The 17,387-nt window shown below is 34.3% G+C and overlaps 1 protein-coding gene across 14 annotated transcripts in view; it reads left to right on the top strand.

Moving 5' to 3' along the window:
- CSMD1 (CUB and Sushi multiple domains 1) overlaps positions 1 to 17,387 on the top strand; it is a 1,157,973-nt gene that overhangs the window by 1,057,176 nt on the left and 83,410 nt on the right. For 13 of the 14 annotated variants that reach the window (XM_083828026.1, XM_083828024.1, XM_083828021.1 and 10 more), the window contains 2 exons: positions 803 to 991; positions 8,482 to 8,667. In XM_083828026.1, coding sequence (XP_083684152.1) covers positions 803 to 991; positions 8,482 to 8,667 — 375 coding nt within the window. The remainder of the gene's footprint in view (positions 1 to 802; positions 992 to 8,481; positions 8,668 to 17,387) is intronic. The other variant, XM_083828025.1, reaches the window with a different exon arrangement.

The raw sequence follows: 17,387 nt of genomic DNA, 5'->3' as shown, positions 1-17,387 counted from the left end.
ATGACCTGTTCCATCACCTTCCCTGGCACCAAGGTCAGGCTGACAGGCCTGTAGTTCCCTGGTTCCTCCTTACGACCTCTCCTAGAGATGGACATCACATTAGAAAGTCTCCAGTCATCTGGGACCTCTCCAGATGACCATGACTGCTGATAGATGATGGTAAATGGCTCAGCAATCGCATTTGCCAACTCCTTCAGCACCCTCATGTGGATCCCATCTGGCACCATGCACTTGTGACAGTCCAGGTGGAGCAGCAGGTCTCTAACTTTTACCACCTGAACCGTGGGGGGAGGTTCTTCTGCTCCCCATCCCAGACTTCCAGGTTGGGTGACTGAGTACTCCGAGGATAAGTGGTCTGGCTAGTAAAGACAGATGTGAAGAAGGCATTAAGAACCTCAGCCTTTTCCTTATCCTCTGTATTCATGTTCCCCCCTGCCTCCAGTAAAGGATGGAGATTCTCTTTGGCCCTCCTCTTGCCATTAATATATTTACAAAAACAAATTTATCATATTTGAAGTAGATTGTTTACTAAGTCAGAGTGATTTGCTGAACAAACTATATTTCCTGATTGCAACTTCCTCATGTCCAAGAGCATAAACGTATAAAATATGTTTCCGAGCTTCAGAATATTTGTGCATAAACAAGTCTGAACCTGCAGTTAGGATTCCAAAATTAATGTAAAGCATTCTGCACTAATTTTAATGGCATTCAGTTTGCATGTGTCATAAGTAATGTAAACTTCGCAAATTAAGTACACTTTATGTGTTTTTAATTTATTTTTATTTATTTATTTGTCATTTAGCTCCCTATTGCAGTTTAAACCCTATCTTGAGGAACGGTGGAATTGTAAATAAAACAGGTGGTCCTGCTGGAAGTAAAGTTCATTACTACTGCAAACCTGGGTACAGAATGATTGGTCAAAATAATGCAACATGTAGACGTCGCCAAAATGGCATGTATCAATGGGATTCTCCTGTGCCAATCTGCCGAGGTAAGATATTTTCTTGTTGAGTATGCTTCTATAATTTCATTGCAAATATTTTACGAAACAAAGATTCAGGCTGTAAATACTTCTGTATGCCAGGAGACACACTGACATCATGAATTTATCCAAGTACCTATTGACTTGCTTTCTTAAGGTATACAGAACTGAAGTATTAAGAACTAGATCAATGCAATCAGATACAGACCAAATGAAAAATACATTGTTAGGGTTTTTGTTTGTTTGTTTGTTTGTTTGGTAAAATACATACCTCCAAACAGTACACAGCTCATCGTATCATTGTTAGAACAGGTTTTATACAAATTCAATAGTTTTCAGGCGTTGATTTGATTATTTTAGAAAATAATCAGTAGTTCTTTAAAGACATCATCTGTAACTTCTGCTTTATTTATTTATTTATTCTGGAGTTAAGCTGGGTCTACTTCAGCTTTTTCCAGACATCTGTTAAAAGTAGTTAACATTTGTCAAAAAATTACGTATATTTTTTTAACATAGAGGACTAACATAAAGTAATATGAAGCAGATAAGCACAGATGTAGGAGGTAAAGAATGCAATTCTGTTCAAGATTAAGACTAAATGTAACCATCTCTATGTGAACACAAGTTTTGATTTGCTTAAACACAGAAGTCTAGTGTCATTTGAGGTGTCCTGAGTTATTTTACCAGTCCTCCAGCTACCCGTCCAGAAAGACACAAGCTCCTGTGTTATATCCACTAAACCTGTCAGATGTCTTGAGGCCTAAGAGTATCTCAAGTAGCTGTATACAATGGAAAAAGGAAAAAAAGTCTGTTGAAGTTAATCTAGTTAAGAGTGTCAGAAACTTTGGGAGTTATTCTGCTAGCTAGCCAGTATGTCTTTTTTTTTTTAGTAGACATTGAAATTTTGGCATCTTACTTTGGAGCTTAGATACTTTGAGTATATGAGGACAGATAATATTCTGCGTGTGCTATTTAGGCTGGAGGGGTTGAGACCGTAAGCTTTAGGACCCCCTGTGTCATACTTTTCTCCAAAATTAAAGACCTCATGATTCCTCAGCTGTCAACAATTATATACATTTTTACTCCATTACCTTTCTGCTGCTTATCCACCCAGATGATGGAAACCTGCATACTACTACCAGTATTGTTCAGACAGATTGAAAATATGATGCTCCAACACTTAAGAATTGTTAGAAAAATTAGTGCATTTTTTTCTTACCTTCTCCTTTTTTGAGAATAGTCCAATTTTCAGTTGTTTTTTATTTTATGTGTTTAGCCTTTTTCATTTTATGTGCACATTTTAATACTAGTTGGAGAGAGGTTTGTCAGCTTGCCATTCTAACTTGGAGAACTACATCTTAAAGTAATGAAGTGTGCAAAGCATGGAAGAGTTCTGAATAAAAGGGAGAATAGTCCTTTGAACAAGTTAAGAAAAAAAGACCCTAATTTTAAGGACAGAATGGAAAAATTCACACAAAGTCAGAGGACAAATGGAAAGATATGTGCATGACTTGACACATTAGGTCCCAGAACTTGATCATGGATAACCAGGGAAGAAAGTCCCTGAAAGAAATAAAAAATTTAGAACAAAAATTAAACTAACTCAACAAATTCATGAAATACAACAGACTCGTAGTCTATCTGTGTTATTTTATCAGTATGTACAAGAAATATCTGTGAGATTTTAGAAATGCATTATGTTAACAAATACGTTTTCTTTCATTTTAAGCCATATTTATAATTTCAGCAATACTTGTAGCTAAGAGTATATAGATTTATTTGAGGAGGAGGGGAAAGAAGATTCAGGAGATAGAGAGTGTTCTTCATCTTTACCAGAAACTTCCTATGAATGTAGCACTCAAAAATTTTAATATTATAACTGACCTGATTATTTCAACTTGGATATCTGGATGAAGAATATATTTTTTCAATAAACTGAAATTTAAAGTATTGTTCTAAATTTATTATCTGTTGTCAAAATACATGCATCCTCATTGAAAACTAGGTGAAATTGCACATCTGGTCCAGCTCATGGATTCCATAACTGGATGTTTCCAAATAATATGCCTTCTATTAAGTCTGAGATTTCTGTAAAACCAATCCTGCAGGGTTACATTTGTAATTAAATATCATGGCTATGTCAGAACTAATGTTTGAAATCAAATTTGATTGTATTCATTATGAAAAAAAAGGGAGTTCTCTTTTGCACATGTAATACAACAATATCAATTTTCATATGAACACATCTCTAATATGGGTTAATCTGGCGGGGTCGAATGGTGGTTTTCAATGCTAGTCTTATCAAGTGCAGATGCATGTAATAATTTCCTGGACAGTATACAAAGTACTTGACTCCTATCTAGGAAATTGGAACTTATTGTTATTGCCTTTACTTTGATTAGTTGAAACAAAAGAGAATCATGAGTTACGCTATAATCAAAATATTTATAAAGAAAATAGAAATTCTTATATAATACCTCACATTTATAATATAGCCTCACATACTCACTGGCTTATTATTCTTAGTTTTGAGACTGGCATTTTCCAGGCTGGTCTCATGGCTTCATATTTATAAAATTTATTTATTTTATATATTTATTTCTATCAACATTCATACAAACAGTTTTGGCACCAAAGCTCACCAATAGAAAGTAGAAAATTATCAATAAGATTCTCTCTTCAGTTATCTACTAAAAGTCATTGCTCTTTTGTAATTTGTCCAGCCAACTTGTAAAAAAAAAAATTGATATATGGTATATTAAGAGAATGTAATTTTCTGCTGAAAGAAAATTATATAGAGCCTAGTAATGATCCTGGCAACCACCTGTCATCTTAGTCACTGGTTAGCTCGTGTCCAAATCTCTGTGCTGGGGGAAAGTAGGAAAAGAAGGATCAGAGATGAACTAGATAATATGAAAAATTAAGAGAAAAGCCTGACAGGAAGAGAAGTTAAAATCAAAACTGAAAGGAAGACAGTGTTTTCAGGGTCAATATCGAATAGGAGCGCAGGTATCAGGGGACTGAGACATGGTGTCAGTAAGAGTGTAATGGGGTGGCCGTGTTCCTCTGAGAAACACAGTCAAATGCCCCTGTAAATTCCAGATATTCTTCATATTTGAGGCTCAGCCTTTGGCATTACTCTTCCTGATTTTCTCCAACTTATTCTTAAAATAGATAAAAGTAATTTAGAGTCTTGAAGAATGCTTGGCTACTTTTCAGGTGCACCAGCTGAGAAGAAAACAGTCTTCCTAGTAGGTTTGTAAAACAAAATTTTGGGTACTTACTTTAAGGAAGAAATTTTCTTGTCTGGATCCAGGGTAGTTATAAAGGGTTAAAACATATGACAGGGTCATGATAAAAACATAGATGATGCTAACATTTCCTTCTTAAAATCCTCATTCCAACTGGTGTCTCTATTAATACCTCTGTGCTTTCTGAAGTAAATAAAACCATACTACTGAGCTAAAGATCCTTGTACTTTTTGCTGTGCAAACCCAAAGTTATTCCAGGACTGCAGCTGGGTTCCATGTCTGTCCTGGGGTAGACAATTTATGACATTTTTTAGGGAACTGGATTGAAAACATCCATTTGCAGTTTTCCCAAGAGCCATGAATTTGGAACAACCTGCTCTTTCATAAAATTAGCTATTTTTTTTTGTTTGAGTGTAGAATTAAACTTACCTTTGGTAAATGTTATTATGTCCCTCTTAGAACCATTGACTTAAAATAAAAAGGTGAGGTAATTAGCACTATTTAAAAGTTCCAAATCCCAGTTTCCTCTTATAATGTATTCTAAACCTATTACCATATTTCAAAATATAAAACAGTAAAAGAGGAATTGTACTTCAGACTAAAAAATCAGAAGTTTGAGGGAAAACATGGTAATGATCTTCTAATACACTCAAAAGTAGCTCAAAAGAAGAATAAAAAAAATCTGTTATTTGTAGATAGAGGAATTACAACTAAATTTACTTCAAAATGATCTTAAGTTAGACTTTTTTTTTTTTTTTTTTTTTTTTTTCCCTCTCAGGGGGACTAGTGAAACGCTGGAATAGATTGCCCATGGAGAATGTGCAATTTGCATCATTGTAGGCTTTTCAGGAACAAATTAGATGAATCTTGGTCAAGTATAATTTTAGCTTGTGGTAGGGAAATAGACTAGATAACCATTCATAACCTTGTTTACGCCCACAGCCCTAAACCATACAGAGCCCTGTTTTCATTTTCCTTGTTAGTTCTACATGCATCCAAGTCTGAGAATTAGGATTTCTGTGGTGTGGCTCTACCTAATGTTTCTGATTGAGTATCATAGACAGAAGCCACTCAGCATTTCTTTTATTATGAATCCTACTTTTAGGGATTTCTCTATTGCTGCTTTTAATTTATAGGGAATTTAAATACTTTAAATACTCTGTATGATGTGCAATGCCAGAAACAGGTCACTAATTGATAAATGCTTGTGCATTAAATTCAGGGATTTCTCAGTGTTTGGGAGAAAGCTCAGAGTCTGACTGTTGTACGGTCTCCAGCTTCTTTTCTGTATGCAGTGAATTTGCATGCTTTACATATGAATAATACATAATTATTTTAATTGTATAGACATATATAGATATTTTAAAGGATTGCTGTAAATTTTACATTTACTTATTTTGTTAAGAAGTGACTTTCAGTAACACATGTGGGACATGAAAGAGCAACTAAAACTTCATCTCAGTTTCTAGGTAGGAAAAGGCTTTTCCACTTCCACTGATTATCTGTTCTTTGGAAGGAGTATATTTTTCTGCTGTGCAAGATAATAGAGACAGTTCAGGTTGAGTTATATATTTTTCACACCGAATACATATCTCCCAGCTGGAACCCAGCAATCTCATCTAATCATTAACCTAAGAAGCTTGTTGACAATTCCTCAAGCCAGAAGATTTTCTGACACAGTTCTTTATCATTTTAGCAGTTGTGTGAGATGCTGGAATGTTCAATGTGCTTAAATATGTGACAGTTCTAACTGTCCAAAGACTATATGCCATTTCAGTCAGTTTTTTCAGATAACTTGACATCAAATATCAAAGTACTTGCCATTTAGTGAAACTGGCTGTGCTGGCATGCTACGTATGGACACAACTGTTCTCAAAGCCGTTAGCTGCGTCAAGAAATTAGTAGCAGCAGAAATTTTTCTTTCTAGTCTTACTTTCTGGGATAGAAGCAAACAACAAATAGACAGACTGTAACAGGAACAATGCCAGAATGCCAGACCTGCTTTTATGAGTAGTAGCTAAAGCAGCAGCAGCAGGAACAACCTCACAATGTAGCAGTACAAGATTCAGCAGCAACCTAGGAAAGAGGAGAGAGAGTGGAGGACTGAGGTACGACACTGAGAATAGAAGTGGTGAAAAAATGTTACAGGAAAGCATAAATTATGAGGTGCCTTATTACATGGAACATTATATCAGACCCTGCACAACTGATAGACATACCTGGATGTGTCTTGGGCATTGTACGTCTTTGATTCTTTAAACTACCTTGCATGCAAGAGCTATTCAATCCTGAACTTATGTGGTGGCTTCACAATGTCTGGTAGATCACCTCCACCATGCCACTCTCTTATTCCCCCCCCTCAAAACAGCCAGGGGTGAAAATTGAATAAAAAAAGCTTGTGGATTGAGATAAGGACAGGGAAATTGCTCACCAAGTTCTGTCATGGGCAAAAGAGACTTAGCATAAGGGAGATTACTGTAACTTATTACCTATTGATAATAGACTAGAGCAGTGAGAACAAAAAGCAAGCTAAAAACACCTTCCCCCCGCCATCCACCCTCTTCTACATCCTCCCTCCGAGTGGTGCAGGGGAACAGGGAATGAAGGCTGCGGTCAGTCCCTAACACTTTGTCTCCGTTGTTCTTTCATGGTCACTCTCTGCCCCTGCTTGAGCTTGGAGTCCCTCCCACAGGATACAGTCATAGGATCATAGAACGGCTTGGGTTGGAAGGGACCTTAAAGACCATCTAGTTCCAACCCTCCTGCCATGGGCAGGGATGCCACCCACTAGATCAGGTTGCCCAGAGCCCCATCCAACCTGTTGGATACCGTAATATAGTAACTAAACAGACTTCTGTTTTTTGGGGGAGGGTGGTTTTTAGTTTGGTTGGTTGGTTGGTTTCAGATGATATAATCAATTCTTTTTGTTTGCTCCACAGACTGCTGAATTATTTTAAATTACTTTATGCTTGAAGTATTCAGAAGGAACTAGAATATGGTCCAGCTATATGTACAGATATATGTCTTCATGGATGTGTGAATAGACATATAGTTCTGCCTTTTGGTTTTATAGAATTAAATGGATGCATGCTTAACACAGAGATTGGAGCTTTGATATCAGAAAGAAGCCCTAAAAAGAAGTTGATACAATAAGTTAATCTTAACTCAATTACATTGTACATCAGGAATTCAGACACATCGCCACAAGGCAGAAGAGAGCTGAGAGGTTTGCTGGGAGAGGCAGGGACATACTGCAAAATTCTGGAGACACTGAAATATTTCAATAAGCATGACCGAAGTGGCGAATGAATAGGCATTTTTATGAGGTAGTAAGAGTGGCAGTTTAGCTTTCTGTCAATTCAGCATGTAAATAAACATTTTATGAGTGTGAAATTCTTCTTACATGACTGAGGCTGAGACATGAGTAAGTTCTAGCTGTAGTTAAAAAGTATGAGTTTGAAAGCATAAGTGCTGGTCTAGAGAGAAATTCTGAGGAGACAAGTTAAAATAATTGGGAGTATCAAAACAATTGTCAGTGAGACCTAATATCCATTTTGGAGACATGAAAAACAGAGAAAATTCAATATCGAACCTGTTTGAAATAAGTAATTTACTTCATAGTATCTAAAACTAATGCATTTAAATTCAAATTGTTTAAAATTCTTAAGCGAACTAGTAAAATACGTAAATTATTGTTTAAGTTATCTGAATAGCTCTTTACTTTTCTGGAACTCTTCCTAATCTACCAGTATATTTAGGTGATTTTCTTATCAGAGAAAAATGTTTAATTGATTTAAGTATTAAATATTGTTTTATATGTCTAGAACAAACAAATACTAAGTTCTATTTACAGTGCAAGAATGAAACCCAGAGAGAATGGAAGCAGACTAATAGGAAGCATTTATGAAATTTCCAGTTCACTGTTTCTAGGACCCAGTCACTTTGGACACTTTCTTGATTTTTCCCTGAGAAATACACCACTGCCCATAGTCTATGTTGAAATTTCTGTCAATGGTTAGGTTAAACAGCCAATAGTAATTGGATTAAACAAAATAATAATTTAAAAAATGTCTGTCTGTTAGATGGACTTCAAAATGTTTATCAATGTTTTAAATACTCTTACGCTTGTAGGAATGTTGTAAATATGGTAAATTCATTTCATTTGTTATGAATGGGCTATGTGAGAAAAAAAAAACACAAATATGAGATAATGCCAATGCTTTATCTTTTCCTTTCCTTTCTTTCCAGCTGTATCTTGTGGTATTCCTGAATCTCCTGGGAATGGTTCAGTTATAGGTAATGAATTCACTTTGGGCAGTAGATTGATATATGAATGTAATGAGGGCTTCAGGTTAGAATCTAGTCAACAAGCAACAGCAGTATGTCAAGAAGATGGATTATGGAGCAACAAAGGGAGGCCACCTGTCTGCAAATGTAAGTAGGCATGTGTTTCTCAAGCATATTCCCCTTAAACTGATTCAGGAAAATCTTCAGTGGCGGTGCTTAGATTTTTACATACACATATCTGCTGAACTGACCATTTAGGAACATAAAATCATTCATCATGTAGCAAAATAGATGTTCAATTTGTTTAATAATAATAATAATAACAACAATAAAGTTTATCTTCTTAAAAAAAATCCAACTTAAAATCTTCATGTAATTCAGTTTCATGTGTTTTTTTCTTATTATGGATAATGTGCTTTTCACCATCTTCACAGGTTAAAGTTACAGGCACCAACTGTAATTTATTTTAATACAGCTTCTAAACTAGTAGAAGAAAAAGCTATTTATTAAAATACTACTAGTGTAGATGAGTAAGCAGAGTAAGAGTCCTTTAGTCTTGATTTTTGTCTTCCATCAGAACTAGCCACTATAATGTGGGCTGCTTTACTATGTTACATGGCATCTTATATGCATTGGGTTACCTCCACCTGTCTTTGTGCTGGATCAAAACAATAACTAACTGACTTTGAGTATGTGACTTGAAATGCTAATTAGAACATAATCGTAAAAGTATTAATTTCTATAACACTTTACTTACAATTTTTGAGAGTTAGTTTAGAATCTAGAATCAAAAGTGTATGTCCTTTCCAGATTCTGAATTTCAAAAACACTTCAGTTTTTCAAACAAGTAAAATTAAACTTATTTTTAAAGAAAGAGTAAAATGGTGTGATTATGACAATTGTGCAATCATTGCTGCTCCTTCCTCCTCATGCTTTTCCTCTGCACCAGTGTGGGTCTTCTCCACAGGCTTCAGGATAGTCCTTCAGGATAAACCTGCTCCAGCATGGGTCCTTTATGGGCTGCAGTTCCTTTAGGAAATATCCACGTGTTCTGGGGTGGTGTCCTCCATGGGCTGCAGTGTGGGTATCTGCTCTGGAATGGTTCTCCATGGGCTGCAGGTGGACAACATGGTCTTCTCCATGGGCTGCTCTGCTCCTGTAGCTGAAGCACTTCATCCCTCTCTTTCTTCTCTGATCTTTGTTTTCACACTGCTGTTTCTCACTTTTTTTTTCTTCCCTTTTTCTCTTCTCTCTCCTTCTCTGCCTGTGCAATCTTTTGCCTTTTCTTAAAAACACTTTCCCAGAGGTGCCACCAGATTTGCTGATGGGTTCAGCTATGTACTGTGTTGGGTTCATTGTGGAGCCAGCTGGAATTGGCACAGGGCCCCTTCTCACAGAAGCCATCCCTACACCTCTGCTGCTGCCAACACCTTGACACCTACATCTAATACACTCAGACACCTCTTCTGTAAAGTTAACAGTCTTGCTGTGATTCATCCTCACTGTTTCTTCATTGTTTTTGGATTGGTGATTCTCATTACTGTTCCCTGGACAATCTCCAGTTGATCTACATCCTTCTTGAAGGACAGTGCCTAAAACTGAACACAGCATTTCCACATAAGAAGGATTATTTGAAACCAGCTGTGATCACACAAGCATGCTCTGTATTCAGAACCACGCTCAGAGGGAAGGCAGTGCTCTCATGTATTGAAATGCACTTCATTATCTCAGAAAAAAATTGTCAGAGTACAAAGAACATAACTTGAATGATTAATCAGCAGAAATGTCAACAATATTTTTTTGAGGAAAGAGGAAGTTTAAACTACCTTGCATTTAAAAATACTGAATTAATAGCAGTATATCTGCAATGCAAAAGCAGTAGCCAGTATTTTTGAAAATATTGAGTGTTACACAGTGACACTCCGTAAACTGAGCTTAATTGCTATGTTTAGCACAATTTCCAATGTTATAAATTTTGTTTAATATTTATAATATCCTAACAAAGTTTCTAAAAGTGTATTCAGTTTGAAAAAGATTCCTATTACTTAGTAAAATGAGAAGTGATAAAGTAAAAAGGCTAATGACCTACATGGTAATATTAACGTCAGTATTTTCAACATGGATCACTATTCATAGGTACGTGTGTGTTACTTAAGATTACTTACTTGCAAAATGCTGAAAAGCTTAGACAATCATTACAATAACCTGTTTTTGTAGTAATAAATTTATTTAGTCTCCAGACCCAGATAGAAACTTCTCAGACTTGATGAGCAGAAACCACAGCACAGAAAGTTAAATGGTAAATAAATTATTTCATTTTATCCCCAGGTCTATTAACATGAAGGTTGAAATCAGTACAGTTTGTTCTGCAAGGTATCACTGATAATACAGTGCCTGAGGCAGATGTTTGAAATTCCTTTATTGTCATTAAATGTATTTACACCAGGTTCCAGCCATGAGAAATAAGATTCATGCTAGTATGAATCACAAGCAAGACTAGTTCATGGTGGTATGAATGTCACAGTAAGACACAGATGAATCATGGATATTAAGCTATTGGATTTAATTACATGAAATACGAATCAAGAGATAGCTATTAGGAAAGCTTAACTGAATGGCAAGTAAGTCAATTGCTTTGGTTATTCTACATAATTATCTTCAGCACATGATGACAGGAACTGGAGGTGTCTATCTGCGCAACCATTTAAAAAGCCACTGAAAGCCTTTCTCAGGCAATACTTTAAATCTGACCAATACTCTCATTAGATAGTGACAGTATAATAGTAACTTTAGATATGAATACAGTACACCATGTACAGTCTGCTAAAACTTTATACTGAAATCTTTAAATTAGTACATTGCTGTTAGTCAAGGAAGGGAGTGAGACCCGCAGTTCCAAAAAGCATTCCATTTAAAAGGTGTAGAAATATTTGAGAAATATTCAAGTAATTTGAATAAATCAAGGAACTTGGGTCTCAAACTATAGATGAACACTGGTGCTTACATTATATTTCTTTTTTATTTATTACTCTGTGCCACATGAAATGCCTCTAATACCTTTTAGCCCAACTAGTATAGTTTGATTAGTACTCAGATACAAAGGAAAGGATGTGTGGGTATGGTTATAAATGTAAGGTTGTAAGTTGTAGGTATAGTCAGCTGACAAACACTGTCTTACCTATCATCAGCATCTTTATACAGCTGTACTCTTACGAAAAATCGTTACGTTTCCATCTAAGATTAAAACAAGACCAGTCTTTGGGGAATTTTTTATTTTGTCTATTCCATTTCATCAACTATGATTTTTATTTTGCCTGCTACTATGGAAATACAGATGTTGATTCTTGCAGTGACAAATTAAAAAAGGAAAAGAACACAAATGAAATTTCCTTCCGTTCCTTTGAATAAGATAATCTCTTCCTATTATTATACTAAAACTGCACCATTATAGCATGATTATTACATTTTGTTTGTGACTAATTAGTGAAAATTATTCTTGCATAATTCTTTAATGCCTCACTTTCTACAGAATATATATCAAGTGCAGAGAAATGAGGTCTTCCAAATCAGAAAGACAGTAAGATGGAAATACAAAAGTACTTAGATGTAAATGCAAAGTTTAGATGTATTGCTTTTTAAATTCTATTCAGAGCCTCTTCTGGATGTCTAAGTTCATTTACTGAATAGAGAGATTCATGCTTGTAATAGTATCCATAACCATTTTGTAGTGAAACAAGGTCATCTAAAGGTGTCGATGGAAGTCACTCCATTCATCTGGGACACTTCTTTTGCTTTTACATTTTTTATCTAAATTTTTAAATATTTTTCACCATGTGCTTGTTTTCCTGTGTATCATTCTGCTTCTCCTGTGAAATTCTTCTGATTTAGGAACCTAGATTTTCAGTCTTCTAGAAGTGATTTTCCCTTTTCATAGAATCACGGAATGATATGGTTTGGAAAGGACCTTAAAGATCATCTAATTCCAACCCACCTGCCATGCAGGCTAGGGCCTTCCCTAGATCAGGTTGCCTAAAGCCCCATCCAACCTGTCCTTGAACACTGCCAGGGATGGGACATCCAGTTTCTCTGGGCAGCCTGTTCCAGTGCTTCACCACCCTCATCCTGAAGAATTTATTCCTTATATCTAATTTAAACCGACCCTTTTTTAGTTTAAAACTGTTACCCCTTGTCCCCTTTTTCATCTTGAATGGATTTGGGGGGGGGGGGGGAGGGGATACAAAATTTCATAGCTCACTGAAATATTATACATTTTTTCCTGAACATCCTTGGACTATTTCGATACATTTGATGTCCTAAAGATGACAGATATTGTTATCTTTTTTTTTTTTGGAAAATGTTTTCTTAGGAGTTTTGATTTTGTGGACACTTGATACTGGCTTTCTTCTTGAAACAGAAATACTGATCTAAAATCTGGGTTATCTCTCCACAGCAAATGAAATTCTTAGTTGATGACACTAAAGTCTGTTCCTACCTTGAATGTATTATTGTTTACTCTTTCTTTGAATAAGGTAGAGAAACAGATGTTGTAGATCATTATTACTGATATACTGAAAGAATTAGAAAGAATGAGTTGTGCCTCACTGTATCAGTAGTAGTAGTAGATGCTTCAGATATAGCCACTGAAAAATTAGTATGAGATCTGATTTGATGAATGAGGTCATACTAAGCTTGTTCTGAAGTAAAAGAGAGCTTGTTTCTGTTTAGTATGTATATATAATACTATAAAAGGGTTTGTGTTTCTTTGTTCCAAAATTCATGTTCTGAGAAAAGAAAGCTCAGTCTTGAGTTTGCTCTGACAAACACTGCCTCTCAGTACTAGAAATTTCTGCTAATTTGAGATACAATACAGTCTCAGTGTTTGCATTAATGACAGTTTAAGGATGTAGAATACTTTTAGAATAACCAGGGTGACATGATTATGGCAAGGTTAGCATTTACCAAAATTACCATTTCTCTAAAGCTAAATACCATAATTTGTAAACAACAGTACAATTTTATACAATATTAAATCTCTATATATGTAAATTAAAATAAACACATGTAGGTTAGACTGCATATGTGTCAGTGCTGAAATCTGTACCTGTATGTTTATTAAAAAATATATACTGCTGAATAGGATAACATAGCCTCTGTTCTTACTTGCTTTCCTTCTTATGGAAGTAAGTAGATGCCTAACCTAAGAAATGATTTTGTGAGTAATTATTTTTAGTAAAATTTATATTGACCGGGATGGGCCCCGTAAATGTATAACTTTATAGCTTTTTTTCCAATAGTCTTTACTACATTCAAAGATTTAAATTGGGTCAATCATAGGTTTGTGCTAGTTTCCCTCATATCAGGCATTTTTAAGAGCAGCTAATGTGACCGTTGCTTAATGTGCATATCGAAGATTCCATTGTTGGTATTTTTGGAAGCCATGGTGCGCTGAGCTATAACTGATGGTTCAAACTTTTTCTTCTTATGTGATTTTTATCCAGAAATTAATTACAATATAGTTAGAAATTTTAGAAGAAGCTTTTTTTTTTTTTTCAATAATTTTCAATGTTTGGGTAATGTCTAGTTATACAACTATGAATCACAAGTAGTTCTGAAATAAATCAATTTTATTACAAGTACAAAAAGAAATTTGTTAATACAAACAGGCAAAGTATCAGGTATTGCTTAACTGGTGGAATTTTTGTTAGAAGACCATAGCCAATAATTCTCTTAACACTTTCTCTAATAAATCCTGACATCAGAAAGTAATTTTTGGAGTATTTTTTCAAGGTTGGGTCTGTAACATGGAGTGCTTGTTAAGGGTCAGTAAGTTCAGTGAAGCTCAGTAAAATGTTATAAAAATATTAATTAGTTTAAGCATTTTAGATTAGTCCAGATACATTAGACTCATAACAGATTGACTTGACATAGCTGACTGGATTGGCAGACTGATGCCATGTTTGGAAGCCCTTTCTGTTTCACTGTGTTGAACACCAAGAAATGCTTGATTTTTTTGCTCAAGGCGTTTCTTTTCTGCTAGCACACTGAGGCTATCAACTTGCTCCAGTGATCCTATTCGTCTTTGTTCTATGATTCTGTGGTGTATAGGATTTTTTTTCCTACAATCTTCTAATTTTACTAATACTTATGAATTTTAACCATACTAATTTCTCTTTTTTTATTATTTTTTTTTATTTCATGATATATACTTGCTTTAACCTTAATCTTGCCTTTTTTTTTAAGCGAATAGTGAATTTAGTCAAAATGCTATATTTGAATGATACAGTTCTAATAAATTGCATTATAAATTCACAATACAGTAAGAAAAAAAATGCCCATTCTGTTTCTTTGTGATCATAAACGACCCAATGAAGAATGACAATCAAATATCATCAGATTTCATTTCATTTCCAAATTCGAATAGCTAGCTCCTGTAACTGAGGCGTTTTTTTTCCATCCTATACATTCTTTTTTTTTTTTTTCTTTGAAACAATAATATTTAGAGTCACAATATTTAAGATACTGCTGGATCAGCATGAGATGTACTTTTTTTTGACTTATGTAAAGATAAGCAAAGGCAAGCTTATTGGCAAGCTTATTTCTGTCCTGTTTGGACAGGAAAGCTACTCAGTAAAAGGGAGGCATCAGTATTTTGGTATTCAGATTCTAGGAAAATATCAAGAGCTCAATGTATTTATTAACCAGAAAAAAAAATAGAGAGAGAGAGAGAATTAATCAATATCTTGAGTAGAAAATATATCGGAGATTTTAGAACAACTTCCCTGCTTTTGATCCTATTCAAAATTACCAATTTCTGGAGATTGTCATGTCATTAAAATGAGTAGTTTTAATCATAATTTCAAATGCTACTTATTTTTTCTGACCTAAACTTTATGTAAAACACTATTATTCGTACATTTCTCTAAAACACATGCCTAGGAGAACATACCTAGCACATCTTCACATCTGGAGGAAGTTGAGATCATCCCTTATACAGTTTTGTGTATGTAAATGACAATTACCCAGTCTATAATTTGCAAGAGGGAGACTGAGAGCTAAAATGGTAGATTTATAATCTATGTGCACTAAATCCAGCTTCTCGTAATAGTGTTTTTTGTTCCAAAAGGAAGAGGAAAATAATAAATCAAATTTTCAAGCAATGACTTGTGTTGATTACATCAACACAGTCTGGAGCTAGAAGTATATTCTGTACTTAGTTACAATTTCAAGTAGAAATTGTGCAATTGTGTACTGAGATCTGATAGTTTGTAAAGTGTGCTTGCAACAAGATTCTAAGTGTATTTGTAGCTAAAGAATAGAATAAATTACATACTAACTCCAGTACAAGATTAAAAGGAATTGTCTATGTTGCTCATTTACATATGCTGAAATAGTTGAGCCTCTTATCTCTAAGTGTCTTAAGATATCCCTATGATTAAGACTAATTTTTTTTTACTATTAGACTAAATACGAAGCTTGCTTTCATCTTTGAAAGAAACATATTTCTCAATAAAACTACTACTTGAAAGAAGAAGCGATAAAAATGTTAATTTTATCAGGGTATTAAATGCCTATTTAGAATAATTTTAGTCTTCTGACAGACTTACATGATTTTCACTCTGAGGTGTTAAGTGAAGTTTTTTAATGGGCTTATAATATTTAAGAACAAATAAGAAAGAACTGTTTCTTGGTTAATAGACAGTAATCTTTGAGTAGCTATGAAACATAGTTTAGTACCGGTATCAATTTAAATTAAATTAGGAAGTAGGAAGTCATCCTTTAACCTAGGAAACTGTTTATAACTATTCAGAATATTTTTATAAAGGACAAAGTGAAGTACTCTTAAGTTGCAATTTGATTCTATACTAGCAATCCTTCTTAAGACATACTGAAAAAAATGTAAAAACATATTCTAAAATTTCAACTCAACATAATTTTCTAACTTGTCATTTGGAAAAGTTCTCAAGATGATTTCCTTTTCATAAGTTCTTGCACATCTTCACATATATGCTATGTTGCCAGTGCTATGTTTCTTAGACGCTAGAATTTGCCATGGGTAAAGTAACTATTGGAAAAGATATAATTGTAGTATTACTAAAGCTTTCTGAAAAGTGGTGGTAATCTAGTTTTTAGATTTTTACAAGATTTTTTATCACTTTCTATGTATTTCAGTAATTGCCTGAGCTAGTCTCTTTCATAACATATTCATACTCATAATTCATGTCAATATCTTAAATATCAAATATCTTAAATATCAAATATGCCATGTTTTATGTTGAATTGCAGAGCATTAATTTGAAACTGGTTGATAGCTATCGTAAGCCTTATGAAAAACATTAGCCACAGTTCTTACTTACATGCACTAACTGCATTATCTTACAAAACCTAAAATACTAAAAGCCACAGAACTGAAATCACTCTAAACACCTTAAAACCTTTCTTTTTTTATTTTTTTTGGCAAGTGTTCTAAATTGGAATGTAATCATTTTCCTGAATACCCACAGTATACCATTTTATGTTAATTAGCATTTGAATGTGTGTTAACAGCTTTTCTGACAACCTGTTTTAAGAACTTGTTAGAGCTTTTCTAAAGCAAATAGCATGGACAATTAAAACAAAACAAAACAACAACAAAAAAAATCACCACTTGAGCTTTTGCAAAAATTACATAGCAATATTTGCTTTTACTTTAAAACCACTGTAGGTTTTTTTTGTCTGTGAAATGTTTAAATAAATAGTTAGAGCATGACTGTCTTTATTCCACTGCATCACTCTAAATGAAAATGTACTACATAATTCTGCCTAATTTGCAATAGTCATTATATGATATTCATTATTTTCCTAGAACTTGTATTTCAAAAATGCTTATG

The sequence above is a fragment of the Anser anser genome (genome assembly GCF_964211835.1).
Source record: "Anser anser genome assembly, chromosome: 3".
In the NCBI taxonomy this organism is placed as follows: Eukaryota; Metazoa; Chordata; class Aves; order Anseriformes; family Anatidae; genus Anser; species Anser anser.
This window is presented reverse-complemented; position numbering and strand designations above follow the sequence as displayed.